The 16,828-nt window shown below is 44.6% G+C and overlaps 1 protein-coding gene across 2 annotated transcripts in view; it reads left to right on the forward strand.

Annotated features, from left to right (window-relative positions):
- The window catches only part of arid2 (AT-rich interactive domain 2), a 36,306-nt gene extending 21,490 nt beyond the window's left edge, over nt 1–14,816 (forward strand). For both annotated transcript variants that reach the window (XM_068307251.1, XM_068307252.1), the window contains exons 5-21: nt 905–1,123; nt 1,605–1,672; nt 2,342–2,411; nt 2,544–2,794; nt 3,297–3,393; nt 3,488–3,697; nt 4,045–4,209; nt 5,809–5,887; nt 6,084–6,218; nt 6,316–6,533; nt 7,206–9,499; nt 11,297–11,451; nt 11,544–11,682; nt 11,932–12,017; nt 12,204–12,327; nt 12,853–12,944; nt 13,212–14,816. In XM_068307251.1, coding sequence (XP_068163352.1) covers nt 905–1,123; nt 1,605–1,672; nt 2,342–2,411; nt 2,544–2,794; nt 3,297–3,393; nt 3,488–3,697; nt 4,045–4,209; nt 5,809–5,887; nt 6,084–6,218; nt 6,316–6,533; nt 7,206–9,499; nt 11,297–11,451; nt 11,544–11,682; nt 11,932–12,017; nt 12,204–12,327; nt 12,853–12,944; nt 13,212–13,323 — 4,514 coding nt within the window. In that variant the 3' untranslated portion in view covers nt 13,324–14,816. The remainder of the gene's footprint in view (nt 1–904; nt 1,124–1,604; nt 1,673–2,341; nt 2,412–2,543; nt 2,795–3,296; nt 3,394–3,487; nt 3,698–4,044; nt 4,210–5,808; nt 5,888–6,083; nt 6,219–6,315; nt 6,534–7,205; nt 9,500–11,296; nt 11,452–11,543; nt 11,683–11,931; nt 12,018–12,203; nt 12,328–12,852; nt 12,945–13,211) is intronic.
- Nucleotides 14,817–16,828: the final 2,012 nt, after the last annotated feature.

Below are 16,828 nucleotides of genomic sequence, written 5' to 3' on the forward strand. Positions count from 1 at the left end.
CCAGCATTTTGGATTAAAAGTCTTTCAATTATAAACCCTCTTCATGGTGGTTGGCTGAATCAGAGAGAAACACAATTAAAAGTAAAAGAAAATTCATGTTCCACAGACAAGTCACGGCTCATCAAACTAATTTGAACTAAACATAGCTTTCACTGAAGAGCTTAATGCCCCATTTGGTTTGCCTAAACTCAGTAAGGAGAAAATAAATCTGTGCTAAACTGGCTGGAGGTGTACAGAGAGGTGTACTGTAGTGTTCCTCTGCTCTGTTTCCTGTCTTGGTCCCACATTGATGCTGAACTCCAAACTCTTGTACAATGTCTTGCCTTGTCTTCTTCAATTCCTGAAACTTAAGGCCAATACCGTTATAGTGCTCAATGAACATAAAACTCCTTGTCATTTTGTTCGATGTGCTGTGTTGTACTGCTTAATTTTTTGACTTTCAACATTAAAGCATTCCAACATTAAAGCGTTTATTACACCCTGCTTCAAAGTGATGTATTGTAATTGTCAGTGTTGGTGTGTTCATACGTTAGTGTGTCCACCAAATATCTTCACAACCATTGCAGATAGAAAGATGAAACAAAAAGCAGATTACTCGGGCAGCAAAGGGGATGAAAATGAGATGATGACCATGACCTTGAGAAAACTAGGTCAAGGTCAAATTTCAACTTTTGTACACTCGGGAACCGGATAACATAAGAAAGACGAGGGAGAAGATCAGTGCGTGTAAGACCATAGATCGAAGCTAGTGCTTTGATATATGGAAGTAGGTCAGAGCACTAGCTTTGATCTTTGACCTATGCAACAGTTGGGGTTCACAGTTACATGGAGAATTCTAAATAGTCAGGTCAAAGATCATTGACACAGGATCGTTATGGTAACACTGACATATCTTTTTCCTCAGACTATCTCCGCCAAAGCTATGGACTGTCTACAGATTTCGTCCCACCATGTGACTACAACAAACTGGTGCTGTCTCTACTGTCGGGCCTACCCAACGAAGTGGACTTCGCTGTTAACGTTTGCACTCTGCTTTCCAATGAGAGCAAGCACGCCATGCAGCTGGACAAGGATCCCAAACTGGTCACACTGCTACTGGCTCACGCTGGTGTCTTTGACGACTGTACGTCCCTGGCCTCACACAGATTGCATTATTTAGTTCAATATAAATGTAGTTTCACACTTACCTGTTGTAATATGCATAGATGAAGACAATTTACTCCCTGCATTTCATGGTAATTAGATATTACAAGTTGGTTGAAGTGCAAAATTCATTGCCTGCTGCAAGTGTAAAATGAAAGTTTAAGATATGAGGTGAATTATAGTCACTCAGTGTTTTTGAATATAATAAGAATATATATAAGAACTCCAATATTCATTTTTACTGCAGGTTAAATGCAGACTGGAGAAACAAGTTTTCTGTTGTGAAAATACTTCAAATTGGCAGCGTCTATTTTAACTTTGTTCTAGGATTAAATGTTCCCTAGTCTTGAAACCTTGTTGTTTTTTTTGTCTAGAGGGAATTGATGATGAATGAAATATCGACAAATGATACTAAAGTGAAAGCAGTGCTCTAATCAAACCCTGTCTCTGTACCTTGGCAGCACTAGGCAGCTTCTCCGGGGTATTCGGAATGGACTGGAAGGAGAAAACCTCCCGAGACTTTATCAGGGTAAAGTCTAGATCTTCTGCAAATAGTCTGTTAACTATGTCTCTATTTTCCCATCATGCATTGGCAGTATACCTGTCTGCTTACAAGCCACAGAGCATCTGTTTCTGTAGAGCTTTGGGCTTGGTAGAGAATAGTGTACAGAGAAAACTGTGAGATGTTTTTCTTTGAAGCTTCTCCAAATCAATAGGTCAATTCACTTTGATCAGTCAGCAGATAGAAGTCCAAAATCTTTTTCAACATTAATTTCCTTTTATTTCTGTTTTATCTGGGGTGCCAGTTCCCTAGTTGGATAGTTTGTAGAGCAAGGATGGAGGAATAACTAACAAAACAGTGGTTAATATATAGAGGCATTTAAACTTTTATTTAAGCATTGAAAATCAATTAAGGTTTCAAATGATGTAGAGACACTGACAGTTAGGAAAGAGACGGTTTATAATATAATTTTAGAAAAATCTTTTGACTCAGCAGATCGAAGTCTTAGTCAGCTTTCAGGCACACATAGCCCACAACTTGATAGCGTAGAGAGCTCCTTTCAGGTTAGGATCTAGAAAGTGCTTTACTTTTTGAAGGTCAGTCTCACCCGGATCTCTGTGTGTTTGCTTCTATATAAACGATGCTTTATGTGGCTGTGAATTGAATGCACTGCTAACAGCAGCTGTTATTATGCAGTTCTGGAAGGAGGTGGTGGAGGACGCTGAAGTCAGGGAACTCATCTGGGACAAGAGCAGCCCAGCACAAGGTACACAGAAAACAATAGGATGGTACACACTCTCATACGCAAACCTGATTTTGTGATAGTTTCAAATTTAACAAGCAGTTAATGCAGAGGTCATGTGGAATAAAACAGTCAAAAAATACTGCTTTATTTCAGATGGTACGTTGAGTGAGGAGCGCTGGCAGAGTCTCTTCCACCCACCTCGGAACCCGGGTATCAGCGACATGGAGGCCCAGCGGGTGCTGCAGATTGCGGTCATCCTGCGAAACCTCTCCTTTGAGGAGGCCAACGTCAAGCTGCTGGCGGCCAACCGAACGTGCCTGCGCTTCCTTTTGCTCTGTGCCCACTGTAACCTCATCTCACTTCGACAGCTGGGACTCGACACGTTGGGAAACGTGGCTGCTGAGGTTGGTGGCACATAACTGTACTGTTTCCCAAACCCTGAATGAGAGACCCAGAGTCTGAACCTGTTGTTCATGGCCAAGACACACAATAACATGGAGCTGTTGAAAATGTCAGTGACATTACGTCACAGTGAATGCATCACTATACATGGGCTCACATGGATTGCATTCATTGATATGAATCTTCGCCTATTTTTAGTAACCATACACAAAAGTCTACAATAAAATCAGCCTCAGACGCCGTTTAAGTCCTTTAAACCTGAATACATTTCTTCCCCAGACACTGCAGTGTTTTGTGTAGTTAGTGACAAATGGAAATGCTGCTTGTGCCCAAAAATAAAACATAAAACTGATCAAATAAATCTACTGTTTTTAATATTGTAACAAGATGCTTTCTCAGTCCACTGCAGGATAATAAACCATCTTCATGCCGTTTTAATGTTTAGCTGAATTTTGCTGTTCTTCACAGCTGACCATTGATGACATGTTGTCTCACTTCTTGTAGCTCCAGTTAGATCCAGTTGACTTTCGGACGACGCATCTGATCTTTCACACCATCACCAAATGCTTGATGTCCAGGGACAGGTTCCTCAAAATGAGAGGTTAGTTTTCTAGCAGTTCATTTTGTGACTTCCTGGTTGTTCATGTAAAGACCAGCTTCGTTTTAATTTGTTTTCCTCTTTTTGTGGCCTCCAGCCATGGAGATCCTTGGCAACCTCAGCAAGGCAGAGGACAACGGTGTGCTGATCTGTGAGTATGTGGACCAGGACTCCTACAGGGAGGTGATGATGCTCCTCACCCTCCCTGACCTGATGCTCCTCATGGCGTCTTTGGAGGTGTTGTACCTCCTGGCCCAACTCGGAGAAATCCCCTGCAGCAAGATCGCCACTGTTGACCGCAGCATAGGTAAAAAAAATCCTCTCCTCTTATTGTTGTGTTCATGGCATCAGTTATACATTCCTGCTCCGACTACTTAATATGTGAATGTTGAGTGTGAAATCTGATTTCACAAGGCTTGATAATGTTTCGGTAAAATGTCCATCAATCTTTTTTTTAAAATCTCACTTCCATTTCCATGCTCAGCTTTCAGGCTCAGTTTTTTTTTTTTCTTCCACCGGTGAAATCTCCTTCAAATCCTTCACTGTTCTCACTGACGTGAATTGTTTCTCTCCTGAATACATGAAGTAATAATTTCTTGTTTCAACAAGGCTCCCCTTAATGCTGATTGCTGTTATGTTTTGTCTTCATGTCAGATCTGTTGGTCAGATTAGTGTCAGTTGACCTTCACACGTTTGGACCCGACGCGCTAACGGCAGTGCGGTTGATTGAGCACCAGGCCAACGCTGACCAGACAGCAGAGGTTCGACCACAGCTAGTGGAGCAGGTTCCTGCAGCCGTGCAGGGAGCGCCAGCACCTGGTGGGTGTCTGCTCACATTGTGTGTGTGTGTGTGTGTGTGTGTGTATGCTCCGTCTCACACAGTCAGACAGCAGCTCGCTTAACCAATATACATAAATAAACCATGTAATATTTGATATAGAATTTTTAAAAAAAAGTATTTTCAAATGAGGACTTGCATGTAACTCATTTGTTTGTTCAGACTTTGTTCATCAAGGCCCATATTTCTCTGCCTATGACGCACAAAATCAAATCGGTACAAGTTATCAATGATATCATGCAGTGTAAAGGTAACAGAGGAATCCCTCTGCCATCAAACCACAAGTTTCAGCCGGAAGACGTTTCAGAATGAGAACAAAAAACCTCTTCAGAGCAGCTGTACCGCAAGTGACCCAAAAGAGATGAAATGAACGTGTTTGTAGTGAACAGAGACTGGCTGACAAAAAGACATTTGATATTATTGTACATCTGCTCAGAGCTACTGTAATAACACTAAACTGTATCAGTGACATTTGCTGCCAATTGACAATGAGTTCATCTAGAGCTGCTATTGTGTTGCTGGGCCATTGGAGCACTGCATCTAAATTGGTCATCGTCCCAGTTTCCTTTTAATTACTTCAGTCTAAGATACCTGGTGATTATTAATAGCATTGTATTTTGTCACTTGGAATAAGTTGAAGTTGGAAAATTTCTGATCTCCTTTTTTCTCTCGGAACAAAGATCAAGACATGCAGTCGACATGCGTTAAAAAAGATTTGAGAGGAACTGTTCAAAATGAAAAAAATAGGTGTAGAAAAGTGATGATGAACCATGTCACACATGAAAAGGCCTTCACGATTGAAGTTAGGATCTGATCTGTTGCCGACAGCAACCAACTGATGATTGGATGATGGAGCTGGGGAAGACCTTAGAGCCATGTTCTCCTTAGTATCAGCTGATCCTTGATGGGGTGGGCTGAGGGCCTGAGCTGTGCTCTGCACAGAGACCTCACCGCCAAGAAAGGAAAAGCAAATCCTGTTTTAGCTCAGAAAATTCTAATTCTATACTCAAATGTGTTGGGATTTCTATTTTGGTATCATCCGTCAGAGATCATCCCTACTTGCACTGAAACAGCACAACAGGACAATCCCCCATACACTGTTCTGGTTTGAGCTAATATGTTTTAATGCACAAATAGAACAGAACTTTTTTGGGATTATTTCGTCTTATGTGATAACATGGAACAAATGTTCGGTTTTAATGGAGGTTTAAGAGCACCAGAAATAGATCTCCTTATGGTTTTTAGTGTTGTTTGCTGACTCCATCGTGGGAAAGGACACAACAGAATGAAATAAACCAGATGTAAAGGGTTATTCCATATAACAGTCAGTGAATGAATTACCAGGTGAATCCGGGTGAGACTGGACAGCCTAACCTTGGAAGTGTCATTCCTGTGATGTCCCACTATACTGTGTACTTATTAGTTTGCTGACATCTAGTGGACAGCTTATGGAGTATTAAAGACCACTTACCAGCTGGGTGGATGCTGCACCCATCCATTCTTTTGTAGACATACAGCTATAAAGTAGAACCATTAACGTTTGTTTCTTTGCTAAATTTCTCCTCTTTGTGTCTTTTCAGCGACGAGGGTCCCAGTTCAGTCCAATCATCCTCCACCCGGTATTGTTGAACTAGACGGGGAAAAGTTTACACTGCAATGGTGAGATTGACTTGCAAATTTATTAAATGATCATTTAAATAAACAATAAAACAGTAATTTCTATTGTGAGAATTCAAAATATTTGCTATTAGATTTTTTATTTTTTTTAAATTGTTCTAGCTCTTGTATGTTTGTAGTTTCTGGACTTTTATTCTCTCTCATAGTAACAGCTGTCTGTCTGTTTTTTCCCCATCAGGCTAAATGCACACTTTGAGACACACCTTGAGGGTTCTGTGTCTCGATCAGAAATGTACTCCGAGTACCTGGCCACGTGCAGTAAAATGGGGCGCGGCAACATCTTAAACTCCACTGGGTTCCTTAAATGTCTGCGGTTAGTCTCGTTTCTTGATAATAGAATATCTGGAGGTAATTTAATCACATTGATTTTAATGTTGAGGATTAAATTTCTACTTCTTTTTCTACTACAGGACTGTGTTTCCTAATCATACAATGCGACGGCAAGATGAACCCAAGCCAAATGGTCAGGTTCAGATTTTCCTGGTGGGTCTAAAGCGAAGGTCCATCCCCCTTCCTATCCAGCTTTATTACCAGCAACCACAGCAACAACAACAGAGTCCCGTAGCAGCTCCTCCTCCTCCAAAGGTCCGGCAGGAACCTCCTGGAGACCCACAAGGTCCACCTCCAGGTAAGACTGATGGGATAAATCATTCAGCTTTTCTGTTTGTCTTAACAATCAGAATGGTCACAGGTTCAAAATTATATTAACCTATTAATAAAATGGCTCCTTTGAAAGAGTTGAATATATGATCAAAGTTTATAGTATTTTCTGCACTGTAAGGCACACCTAAACGCCTTTAATTTTCTCAAAAGCCAACAGTGCACCTTATAATCCAGTGTGCCTTATATGTGAAAAGCTTTATAATAGTCCATTCATTGAAGGTACGCCTTATAGTCCAGTGCGCCTTATAGTGCGGAAAATACTGTACTTAAAAACTCCCTAGCTATTAGCTATGGGGGCAGCAGTGGCTCAGCGGTGGAGCGGGTCGTCCAATGTTTTTAAGATGGGCAGTTCGATTCCCGCTCCCGCTTCCGAGTGGCAGGTGTCAGTTCACCTCCCGGTCACTGCTGAGGTGCCCCTTGAGCAAGGCGCCGTCCCCCTTACAAGCTGCTCAGTTGGGGCGCACAAGAAAGTTGCTGCCCGTCACTGCCTCCACCTCTACTGTACTAATTACATGCTTACGGGCCCCTGGGTGTGTTGTGTGTTTGTTTCAGGGGCCTAGTGTGAGTGAAAAAATCATTTCCCCGTTGAGGATTAATGAGTCTAACCTGGGATGTTTTTTTCTGAATGTTTTACCAGGTTTACCTCCTGGACATCACGGTCTTGGACCTAAGTTTGTTCGAGCTCCCGGCTCCGCTGGTCCAGCCCCGCCTGTGCAGGAGCCCCCCCACGCCAGTCACCCGGCGGTCTCCTGCCATTCGGGGCATTTACCGCCAAATCCTCTCGCAGCGGCGCAGCAGCAACACGTCCGATCCAGTCCGGTGGTTCAGATTCCAACGGCGGCACCGGCCGCTCAGAATCACAGCCCGCAGAACTCTGCCCCCCCACCTGCAGCGCAGCAGCAGCACGCCCCCATGCTCCCCACCGGGACGCCTGTGACGCTTTTTCAACAGGTGCCGCAAGGCCGCATCCTCACCGCCAGGGTGCAGGGTGTGTGCCCCCCAATCGCGCAAAGCTCTCCTCAGGGTGGAGCCCCATCAACACCCTCCTCTTCCAATCAGGTTGGTGGGGGTCAACCTCTGGGTGTCCCCGGTTCCCAGGGGTCACGTGTCACGTTTCAGAATATCGCCCCCAAACCAGCCCCCAGCCAATCAGGTGGCCCGGCGACCACGATAGCCAACCAGCAGCCTCAACCGCAGCAGCAGCCGGCGCAGAGCGTTGTCATCGTTAGCCCCTCCCCTCAGCAGAGCCCCGCCTACACCCCCGCCATCCACCAGATCGTTCTCGCCAACACCTCCGCCATCCAGATAGCGGGACAACCGGGGGCCGCCCCCGGCCCCTGCCCGCCTCCGGCCTCTCACTCCAACCCCCTGGTCCAGTCTAGTCCGACTGTCAGCCACGCACTGTCCATGAAGCGGCACCAACAGCAGCCCCCCCCGCTCCAGATCATCTCCCAGACCCCCCCTCCTCAGCCTACCTCCACCGAATCCAGTCTGATCAAACAGCTACTGCTTCCAAAGCGAGGACCTTCTACCCCAGGAGGAAAGCTCATCCTACCAGCCCCGCAGGTGCCCCTCCCCAACAGCACCGTGGCCCCCAGCCCGCAGGTCATCTACCAGACGACGAGCTACGGCGCCCAGAGCCCCCCTCCCCAGCCGCAGCAGCTCAACGTCCAGCTGCTTCCCGGTCAGCTCCCGGCCGCCGGAGCTCCGGCCGTCCAGGCGGTGCAGCTTCTCCCCGGGGCGGCGACCATCATCCAGGGCCCCCCCACGGCGGGGCAGGTCACCTTCACCGTGGTCCCCAACACCGGCTTCACCACGGCCGTCGCCGCCGTCAGCCAGGGCGCTTTGGCTTCAGGGGTCCCCCCTCCACCGTTCTCTACCGGAACAATGCCCCACCCCGTGCCAGCAGTCCCGCCCCCGCCCCCACCACCGACGCCACCACCACCACCACCACCACTGCCAGCCCCCCTCCGGGGAGACAAGATCATTTGTCAGAAGGAGGAGGAGGCCAAGGACGCCACGGGGCTGCACATCCACGAGAGGAAGATCGAGGTGATGGAGAACTCATCTGTGGCGGAGGGAGACCCCCCCACCGGGAAAACCAGCAACGGGGACGTTGGGGGGGGTGTCAAGCTGCTAAACGGTCGCAAGTGCATGGAGTCTAATCTACCTCCATACCACTCAGGGAACAGCCAGGGGGCCCTCAACGGCCCCATCACGGAGAGTCACCCCGCTAACGGGAAGCAAGCCCCATCACCCGGCGCGACTACCCCACCGGGGGGCAACTCGGACCCCAAGAGGACTCTGGTCAACGGCGTGTGTGACCTGGATCAGGGTGAGGGCGGGGGCAACTTCAACAAAAACATTCCAAATCACATTGCTTCCAAACAGCACCTGGGGAACGGGGAGATGGGCCCCTCCGAGAAGAGCCACGGGCCGGACCCCCCTCCGCCGTGTTCTCCACCCCCCCAGCAGGATACTGCCAAAGCCCCGCAGGCCGAGCGCCTGGCCAACGGACCCCAGACGGCAGGCGGCAGGCCCGCGTCAGAATTAACCAACGGCCCCCTGGGGCCGGGCCACGCCGTGCCTCTGCTGAGACAGCAGCTCCTCCCAAACGCCATGGCCCCCTCCACCATCACCATCACCACCCAGAGCCCCGCCGCCCCACCCGCTAACGGACTGGCCTCCGAGGCTCGCGGTCTGAAGAGACCGGCTGAAAACGAGGACCGTACCGCGGCCGCGCCGTCCTCCGGGATCCCCAACAAAGTGGGGGTGCGGATCATCACCATCAGCGACCCCAACAACGCCGGCAGCAGCGCCACCATGGTGGCCGTACCAGCAGGAACGGACCCAAGCACAGTAGCCAAAGTAGCAATAGAGAGCGCCACCCAGCAGAGGAACTGCTCCCCCACGCAGGCAGCTGTCCCCACGGTGAGTGACGCTGGGGCCCCCCCCGTCTGTCACAGAGAAAAAGCATGAAGGGCTCTTCTTGCGTTCTCCATGCAGCCCTCTCTCTCTCTTAGAGCTGTGTCATATGACAGCAATTCTCTTAAACAGATAATAATACACATCGTGACTGCAGTATTTTTACGCAAAATACTGTATAGAGTACATTTTTCTCTTTAATTTTCTACTTTAGTTGACATTTTTCAATTTATCAAGAAATAAAACATTGGTTATTTTTCTTTTTCATTGGATTACACCTGTATAAATGTATAATGAGACAAGAAGAAATGCCATCATATGACCAGGTGACTGGGGTGAATGGTGTTACAGAGTGCTCATTTATTTCACAGGCATTGAAACTGTGGAGGGACGCTTGGTGTTTACACACAATCTCATTTAGTCTTCCTCACACTCTCATCGTCACACCTACACCTCCTCAAACATCCACACTGCACACACACACACACACACACCACCAGCTCTGTGTTTAACCGGCTGATTCACTTCATTCATCTGGGTGTTTTATAAAGTTCACGTGTGAAAATAACCAGAAAGCCACTCATTGAGGAAGGTGTGTTTTTCATAGATATAGATAGCATTGAACACATACTACCTGCTCATTGGATGTCACCAGGAAGAGCTCTTTGTCTTTCATTCTGTGCTGCTTGCACAATATGACAAGATTCAGTTGTGAAAATGTAAAAAGAAGAATGCAATCCAACCTGAGATCGCTTCCTGTGGTAGTGGATGAGTCAAAGGTGTGGAGGTTAAGAAGGTGAGTCCAGTTAAGACCATGTGGATCTCACTGATACCCGCCTCCTATAGAAAAGCAGCTGAGAGAACAACTCCTGCCAGAAGACGGGCTCGGGTTACGTCTCAGCCGATAAAACTCCTTCATGATAGTTTCATGTCTGTATCGGCCATTAAATATGCATCCATGAGTTTAAATGCTCCTTAGTTTTATTAATGAATTTATTTTGAGAATGAGCTTTGGGTAATTATAATGGGATCATTAAATCATTGTTAACGGAAGGATAACTAAATAAGCTCCCCTTTGAAAATAAATGAAAAAAGTTGTACATGAAATACATGTGGGGGGGGGGAGCAGCTACTTTAAAATGTATTTAGTATTACAGACGAGATGGAGGTCATGATGCTGCTCATCGAACGACACTAGTTGGACTTTCTGTGGGGGATGATGTTCACAAAGACCGGTTGAATGTGTTTCCGCCTCAAGCAACACATTGAAGACATATTCTTTACAAACTGGGATTAAAAATGAATCCTTGATGGGGTTTTGTTTTTTGTTTTGTTTTTTTCAAATATTCAAGGTACTTCCACTTGTTTTTTTCTTTTCAAGGGAAGTGCCTGTTAAGTGTCATCCGTCCTGTTTGTCATTTCCTCTGTTTTGTGTGCCAGCGGAACTCATTGTGTGTCTGCCAGGCAGTTGAGGAACAGAGTTTGTTCTTTATTTACCAAACTAAACTGGTAATAAACAGATGTTTATGATGAACATGATATTTTACTGCACTTTGCTATGAAAATGGAAATTGCTTTAACCCCTATAAGCAGTATGGTTGTTGAACCATGCATTCTCATTAGGAATTCACAATATCATATTATTGATTACAATTCCATTATTGTCAGATGATTCATACTTTAATATTCAGTAGATACATACAGGCCTATGTCAGGAATGTCTTTATAATACGTAATCATTCGATGGTGTCCCCAGTTACCGGTGAATTCTTTTATCAATTGATTTTTCTGACTCTTCCACAGCCCACCTTTACCCCGTCCCCACCCCCGGTATCCCAGCCTGCACCTGTAGGCAACCACAGCCCCCACCTCCCAGCACAGCACGCCCCTGAAGCACCACCAGAGCACAGCAGGAGAGCGGGGCAGAACTTCAGGTGTCTGTGGCAGTCGTGTAAGCGGTACGTACGCGAGGCACAGGCTGGTGACTCGTTCGCCCCCGCCCCCGCCCCCAGCTGAGCTCCTGTTGATTCGTTCTCCTCTCTGCTTGCAGGTGGTTTGAAACGCCGTCTCAGGTGTTTTACCACGCAGCAACACAACACGGAGGAAAAGATGCGTACGGAGGCCACTGTCTGTGGGAAGGGTGTGAACCGTTTCCCAGACAAAGATTGTCCTTCATCACACATCTACAAGTAAGACTTCATCTTGTTCCGTGGCCAAGAATGTTTTTTCCCCATCTTGTTACAGTATTTTCCACACTATAAGGCGCACTGGATTATAAGGCGCACCTTCAACAAATGGCCTATTTAAAAAAAATAATCATACACTGGATTATAAGGCGCACCGTTGGTTTTTGAGAAAAGTAAAGGCTTTTAGGCGCACCTTATGTGGAAAATACTGTATTCTTTTAAATGATTTGAATTATTTCTTCTGTATTTCAGGATAAGCACTGTTCTCGAGAGGCTTTGCTCGCTGCGCTCAAACAGGAGGAGCAGCAGGCGCAAAGTTCCAATCAGACTTCTTCCCAGTATGTACACCCGTTTTTGTTCTCTCCTTATGTACCGGAAACTACTCTTTGCATTTTCTTTAGCTTTAACTGCTTCATAAATATATATCAGTGGATTTCATTGCAACAACAAAATGTTGTTGAAATGGTGGATAAGTGAGAATTTTCTGACACTGACGTGTTATATGTGCGTTTTGTGTTGTGAAGGACTCCGCCAGCGGCAGGCAGTACTCCGACACAGCGAGCACCGAAAGCGATCGTGAATCATCCGAGCGCAGCTCTCATGGCCCTACGAAGAGGCTCTCGGAACATGGTCTTCAGGGACTTCACGGTGAGTAGAACAAGGTCGTCTGCTACCACATTTCATGCAGATTTCCCCTTAAAACTTCCTTGTTTATTAGACTTTGAAGGACATGAACTGCTCTGATCCCATCATTTCATAGAGTTCCCGGTTCAAACAGTGACAGTGTTGACAAGAGATATAAGAGGCAAAATATTTTGTCTGTTTCTGGATCGTCTAATTTTCTTTTTTTTTTTAATTCTTTTTTCTGTTTCTGCACCAAAGTACAGAACTCGGTTTCATTGTTGGATTTGAAAGTTAAAGTGATTCTTGATTCTTCTTGATTCTTGATTAGATTTGGCACAGCAACATTATATAAACAGTACCATTAGCCTGTGTACTATTACACAATGCCTGCAGTAAGAATCCACCCATTATATCACAAATAATAGGATTTACAGTAAAGAAAATTTAAGTCATATTTAAGTTGTGAATTTATGGACTGATTTTCCATGTTTGTCTGAATCTACCTGCTTTCATAAAAAATGAATCCCTGAATGTTCTTTTCTCTTCTAGGATGAGAAGGAGGGGCCAGTGACCAAACACATTCGACTAACTGCTGCCTTAACGTTAAAGAACATCGCTAAGCACTCTGACTGTGGTCGCATGTAAGTATCCTGCCGGTAACAGTATTGAGTGCGTTTTGTGGGTCTTCCTGCTGTGTGTTGAATATTGCATGAGCATGGCCCAAAGACAAACACCTAAGAGGGTTTATTTCATAAAATAAGACTGTTGTGGAGGGAAAACCTTTCTCGAAATTGTCAGAGGTGATTAATCCAGTCAGTCATGTTGTTTTGAGTTCATTTGTAAAGAATTTGCTTCTTTGTGGAATGGAGACGTTGTCCCCAAACATAGTTTTCTGTTCTTCCCCTCAGGTTGGTAAAGAGGCATGAGACGCACCTCTCTGTGCTTGCAATAAGTAACATGGAGGTTTCCACCACGCTCGCCAAATGCCTTTATGAACTGACGCGCTCGCTCCAGGCTTAGCGCCAACAGGACGACCTCTGGAACTCCTCTCCCCCCACCACCGCCGTCTCTGTCGAGACGAGAGGAAGAAGCCTACGGCGTGCCGTAGCCGGTCTGCAACGGAGCAGAGGACCTCTCCTGCTGCACACCCGGCACCCTCACCTCCTTACTTGCCAACCTGTGTTCAAAAAACCTCGCCCTCCCTCGACCCACACACCACACACACAAGTTTGAAAAACTGCCACGGTGTCTTCCACCAGCTGCTCATGAATGGGGAGACTGCTTCCCTGAGGGACTGAACCGACAAAACCCTGAACACGGAGCACATTCAGTTTTTAAGTTTTATTTCTATTCTCCCCTTCGTCCCATCGATGGATGTGTGCGTCTGAGTGAGTGCCGGTCGACTGAAGTGTGCAGGTGGGCGTCAGGCGGGCCGGGGTGGTGCTGTTATAGGAATCCCACTGAATTTGGGGGGGGGGGGGGGGTGACTCAGTCGGCTACTGGTGCAGAGATTTTTTTTTTTTCTTTAGAAACTTGGTAGCTTGGTTTTCTTACTTGAGTCAATATATTTTCACTTATTTATTATAAAAATAAATACCATTACAATTATGAAAAAGAATCTTGTAAATATGTTGTGAATATATATAAAGAAGATCCTCTTTCATGCCGATGCAGCCACTGGAGAACTTGCTCTGTGGAGTAATAGAAGCATTACTTTGGTAGGATTGAATAAAGTAGTTTGTTTTTTTTTGTTTGATTGTTTTGTTGCTTTTTTATGATCCCTGTTCACTTGTATCTAATGTGATTCTATACTCAGCAGTGGATGAATGTACTTAAAAACCTGTAAATAATTCTGCAAAGGTACTGATGCTGTAAAGCTTTGGGAGGGGAAAACAGTTTTTTGTGGAACTGTGACATTTTTTGTATTATAATACCTTGTAGAACTCATTTTGCTGGCTGAAAGAGTATGGAATAATATATCATGTCATTTTGTAGAAGAAAAAAAAATATTGAAGGTATTCTCTTCCTTTCTTCTTTCCTGACACACCCTTCCCTGAGTGCACACACACAAGTAACATATATCCACTGTAAGCGTTTTGTCATTGTACGGGCACAGTGCGCGTACCAAAATTTTTTTGTATTTGTAAATTGGTTTAAATACATGGAGTTTTTATACAGGTTTTCTCTTGTGTTCTTTGCTTTACGTGCAGGTATGATATTTTCTTCACTACTTTTTTCTATCTTAATATAGTGTGGAGTTTTATTGTACTATTTTTTCATTCTTAATACCATGCCACATTCCGGCTCACGTCCTCAGACTGTCCTCTCTACCGTGTGTTGTGTAACATTTATGACTGCCTGTCCTACTAGCATCTGACCGGGCGACCCAACCATCCTCATTTCTGCGGTGTCAGTAGGATGTGTGACTATACATAGACCTAACAGTCTGTTAGAGATTGGCTTTATTTACTTTGGTGACTGTTTATAGTTTTTAAATAAAACACTGAACATTTTGTGTTGGTTTTACACTCTCTTCCTACTTCCTTCCTCATAAAGCTCTACCTCACACTGAAGAGAATCTGTCGTCCAGTTGATTTTGCTGTACTAGCAAAAGGTTCATGAAAAGTACCTCAGTTAAATTGAAAAAACTGAAATTGTGTTCAGACTAATAGCAATTTGTTTAAAATGTAATTAAACTTATATTCCTTAGTTTTATTCACATGCATTGAGGACACTGCACATGAATTCCAGATCAGAACATGAAAAATTTATTCATTTTGTAATTATTTTACAGAAAATTAAAAAGGAATATTTGGCTGTTCAAAATATCAGTGTGCATTTTCCCTACAAACTTAAATATTAGTAAACTGAGACAGGATGTAGCATTCTATTCAGTTGTCTAAACACTTCCTGTTCAGCAGGAAGGCGACCAGCTTCTGGCACCTGTGGACAGGTATTCCAGCTCAGGATGATTTGACAACATTCCACAACTTTTTTTTTTTCAAAAAAGCATTTAAAAAGCAGTGATTGATCTGGTTCCTCATGTTGGACTTTTATTATCTTGAACACAACGGCATGTTGAGTGACCTTTAATATCTGAACAAGAAACTCACTTTACCATCTACACCTTGGTTTTACCCAAAGGTTGGAGCAGATTTGCCATCAAAACTGCCTTAATTTGTCTTGACATAGTTTCAACAAGGTGATGGAAACACTTCTCAGAGACATTGATCTATATTGATATGATATATCATGTAGTTACTGCAATTTTGTCAGCTACATGTCTAAGGGCCGTTACAGTAGAGTCAACTCACTGCCATGTTCAAGAAACCAGTTTGAGATAATATGAGCTGACATGATGCACTATCCTGCCATCAGGAGATTGGCGCCCTGGGTATTATGGGATGGAAATGGTCAGCAGCAGTACTTGAGTAGGCTGCAGCATTTAAACGATGCTCAGTTGGTGTTAAGGGACCTAAACTGCCATGACAACAGCCCCCACACCGTCACACTATCACAGCCATCCTGAACCGTTGATACAGGGCAGGATGGATCCATGCTTTCATGTTGTTGACACCACATTCTGACCATCTGAATGTTGCCCCTGGAATTGAAACACGTCAGACCAGTCAGTATTTTTCCAATCTAATGTTGTCCAATTTTGTGTCTGTACGAATTGATGTCTCAATTCCTGTTCTTAGCCAACAGGATGCACCCAGTGTTGTCGTCTTCTGTTGCTGAAGCACATCTTCAAGGTTTGACAAGTTAAGTATTCAGAGATGGTAATCTGTATTTTTTGTTGTTGTAAAGAGTGGTTATTTGGGTTACTGTTACCTTTCCATCATCCAAAAACCAGTGCATTCTCCACTGACATTTAATGTCAAAATTTTTTTTCCACTTAACTGCTCATCACTGGATATTTCCTATGTTTTTGGACCATTCTGGTGCTAAATATTGAACTTCAGCAAATTGTCTTGACTATACATTTGCCTGAGTAGCTATTACCAAACATTTGAAAAGGTTTACTTATAATAAAGTGGCTGGTGAGTGTTTGTTGCATCTGAATGGAAATCGACAAATGAGCAGAGAAATCTAAAAAGTAGAAGTCGGTGAAAGAAATGGAAAACCACTTAAAATGCTCCAATTTTAACTTCAGCTTCAATTTTATTAATCCACAGTGGATATTCTTTTTTCACTCGATATACAGAACACACACACACACACACTAATTCATGTTTTTTGTTTTCAATCTTCTCCTTTCTGCTTTTCCCTTCAGGGGTCGCCACAGAAAATCAATTGCCTCCATCTAACCCTGTCTTCTGCATCCTCTTCTCTCACACCAACTACCTTCATGTCCTCTTTCACTACATCCATAAACTTCCTCTTTGGTCTTCCTCTAGGTCTCCTGCCTGGCAGTTCAAAACTCAGCATCCTTCTACCAATATATTCACTATCTCTCCTCTGGACATGTCCAAACCATCTCAGTCTGGCCTCTCTGACTTTATCTCCAAAACCTCTAACATGT

The sequence above is a fragment of the Antennarius striatus genome, chromosome 22 (assembly GCF_040054535.1).
Source record: "Antennarius striatus isolate MH-2024 chromosome 22, ASM4005453v1, whole genome shotgun sequence".
Classification (NCBI taxonomy): domain Eukaryota; kingdom Metazoa; phylum Chordata; class Actinopteri; order Lophiiformes; family Antennariidae; genus Antennarius; species Antennarius striatus.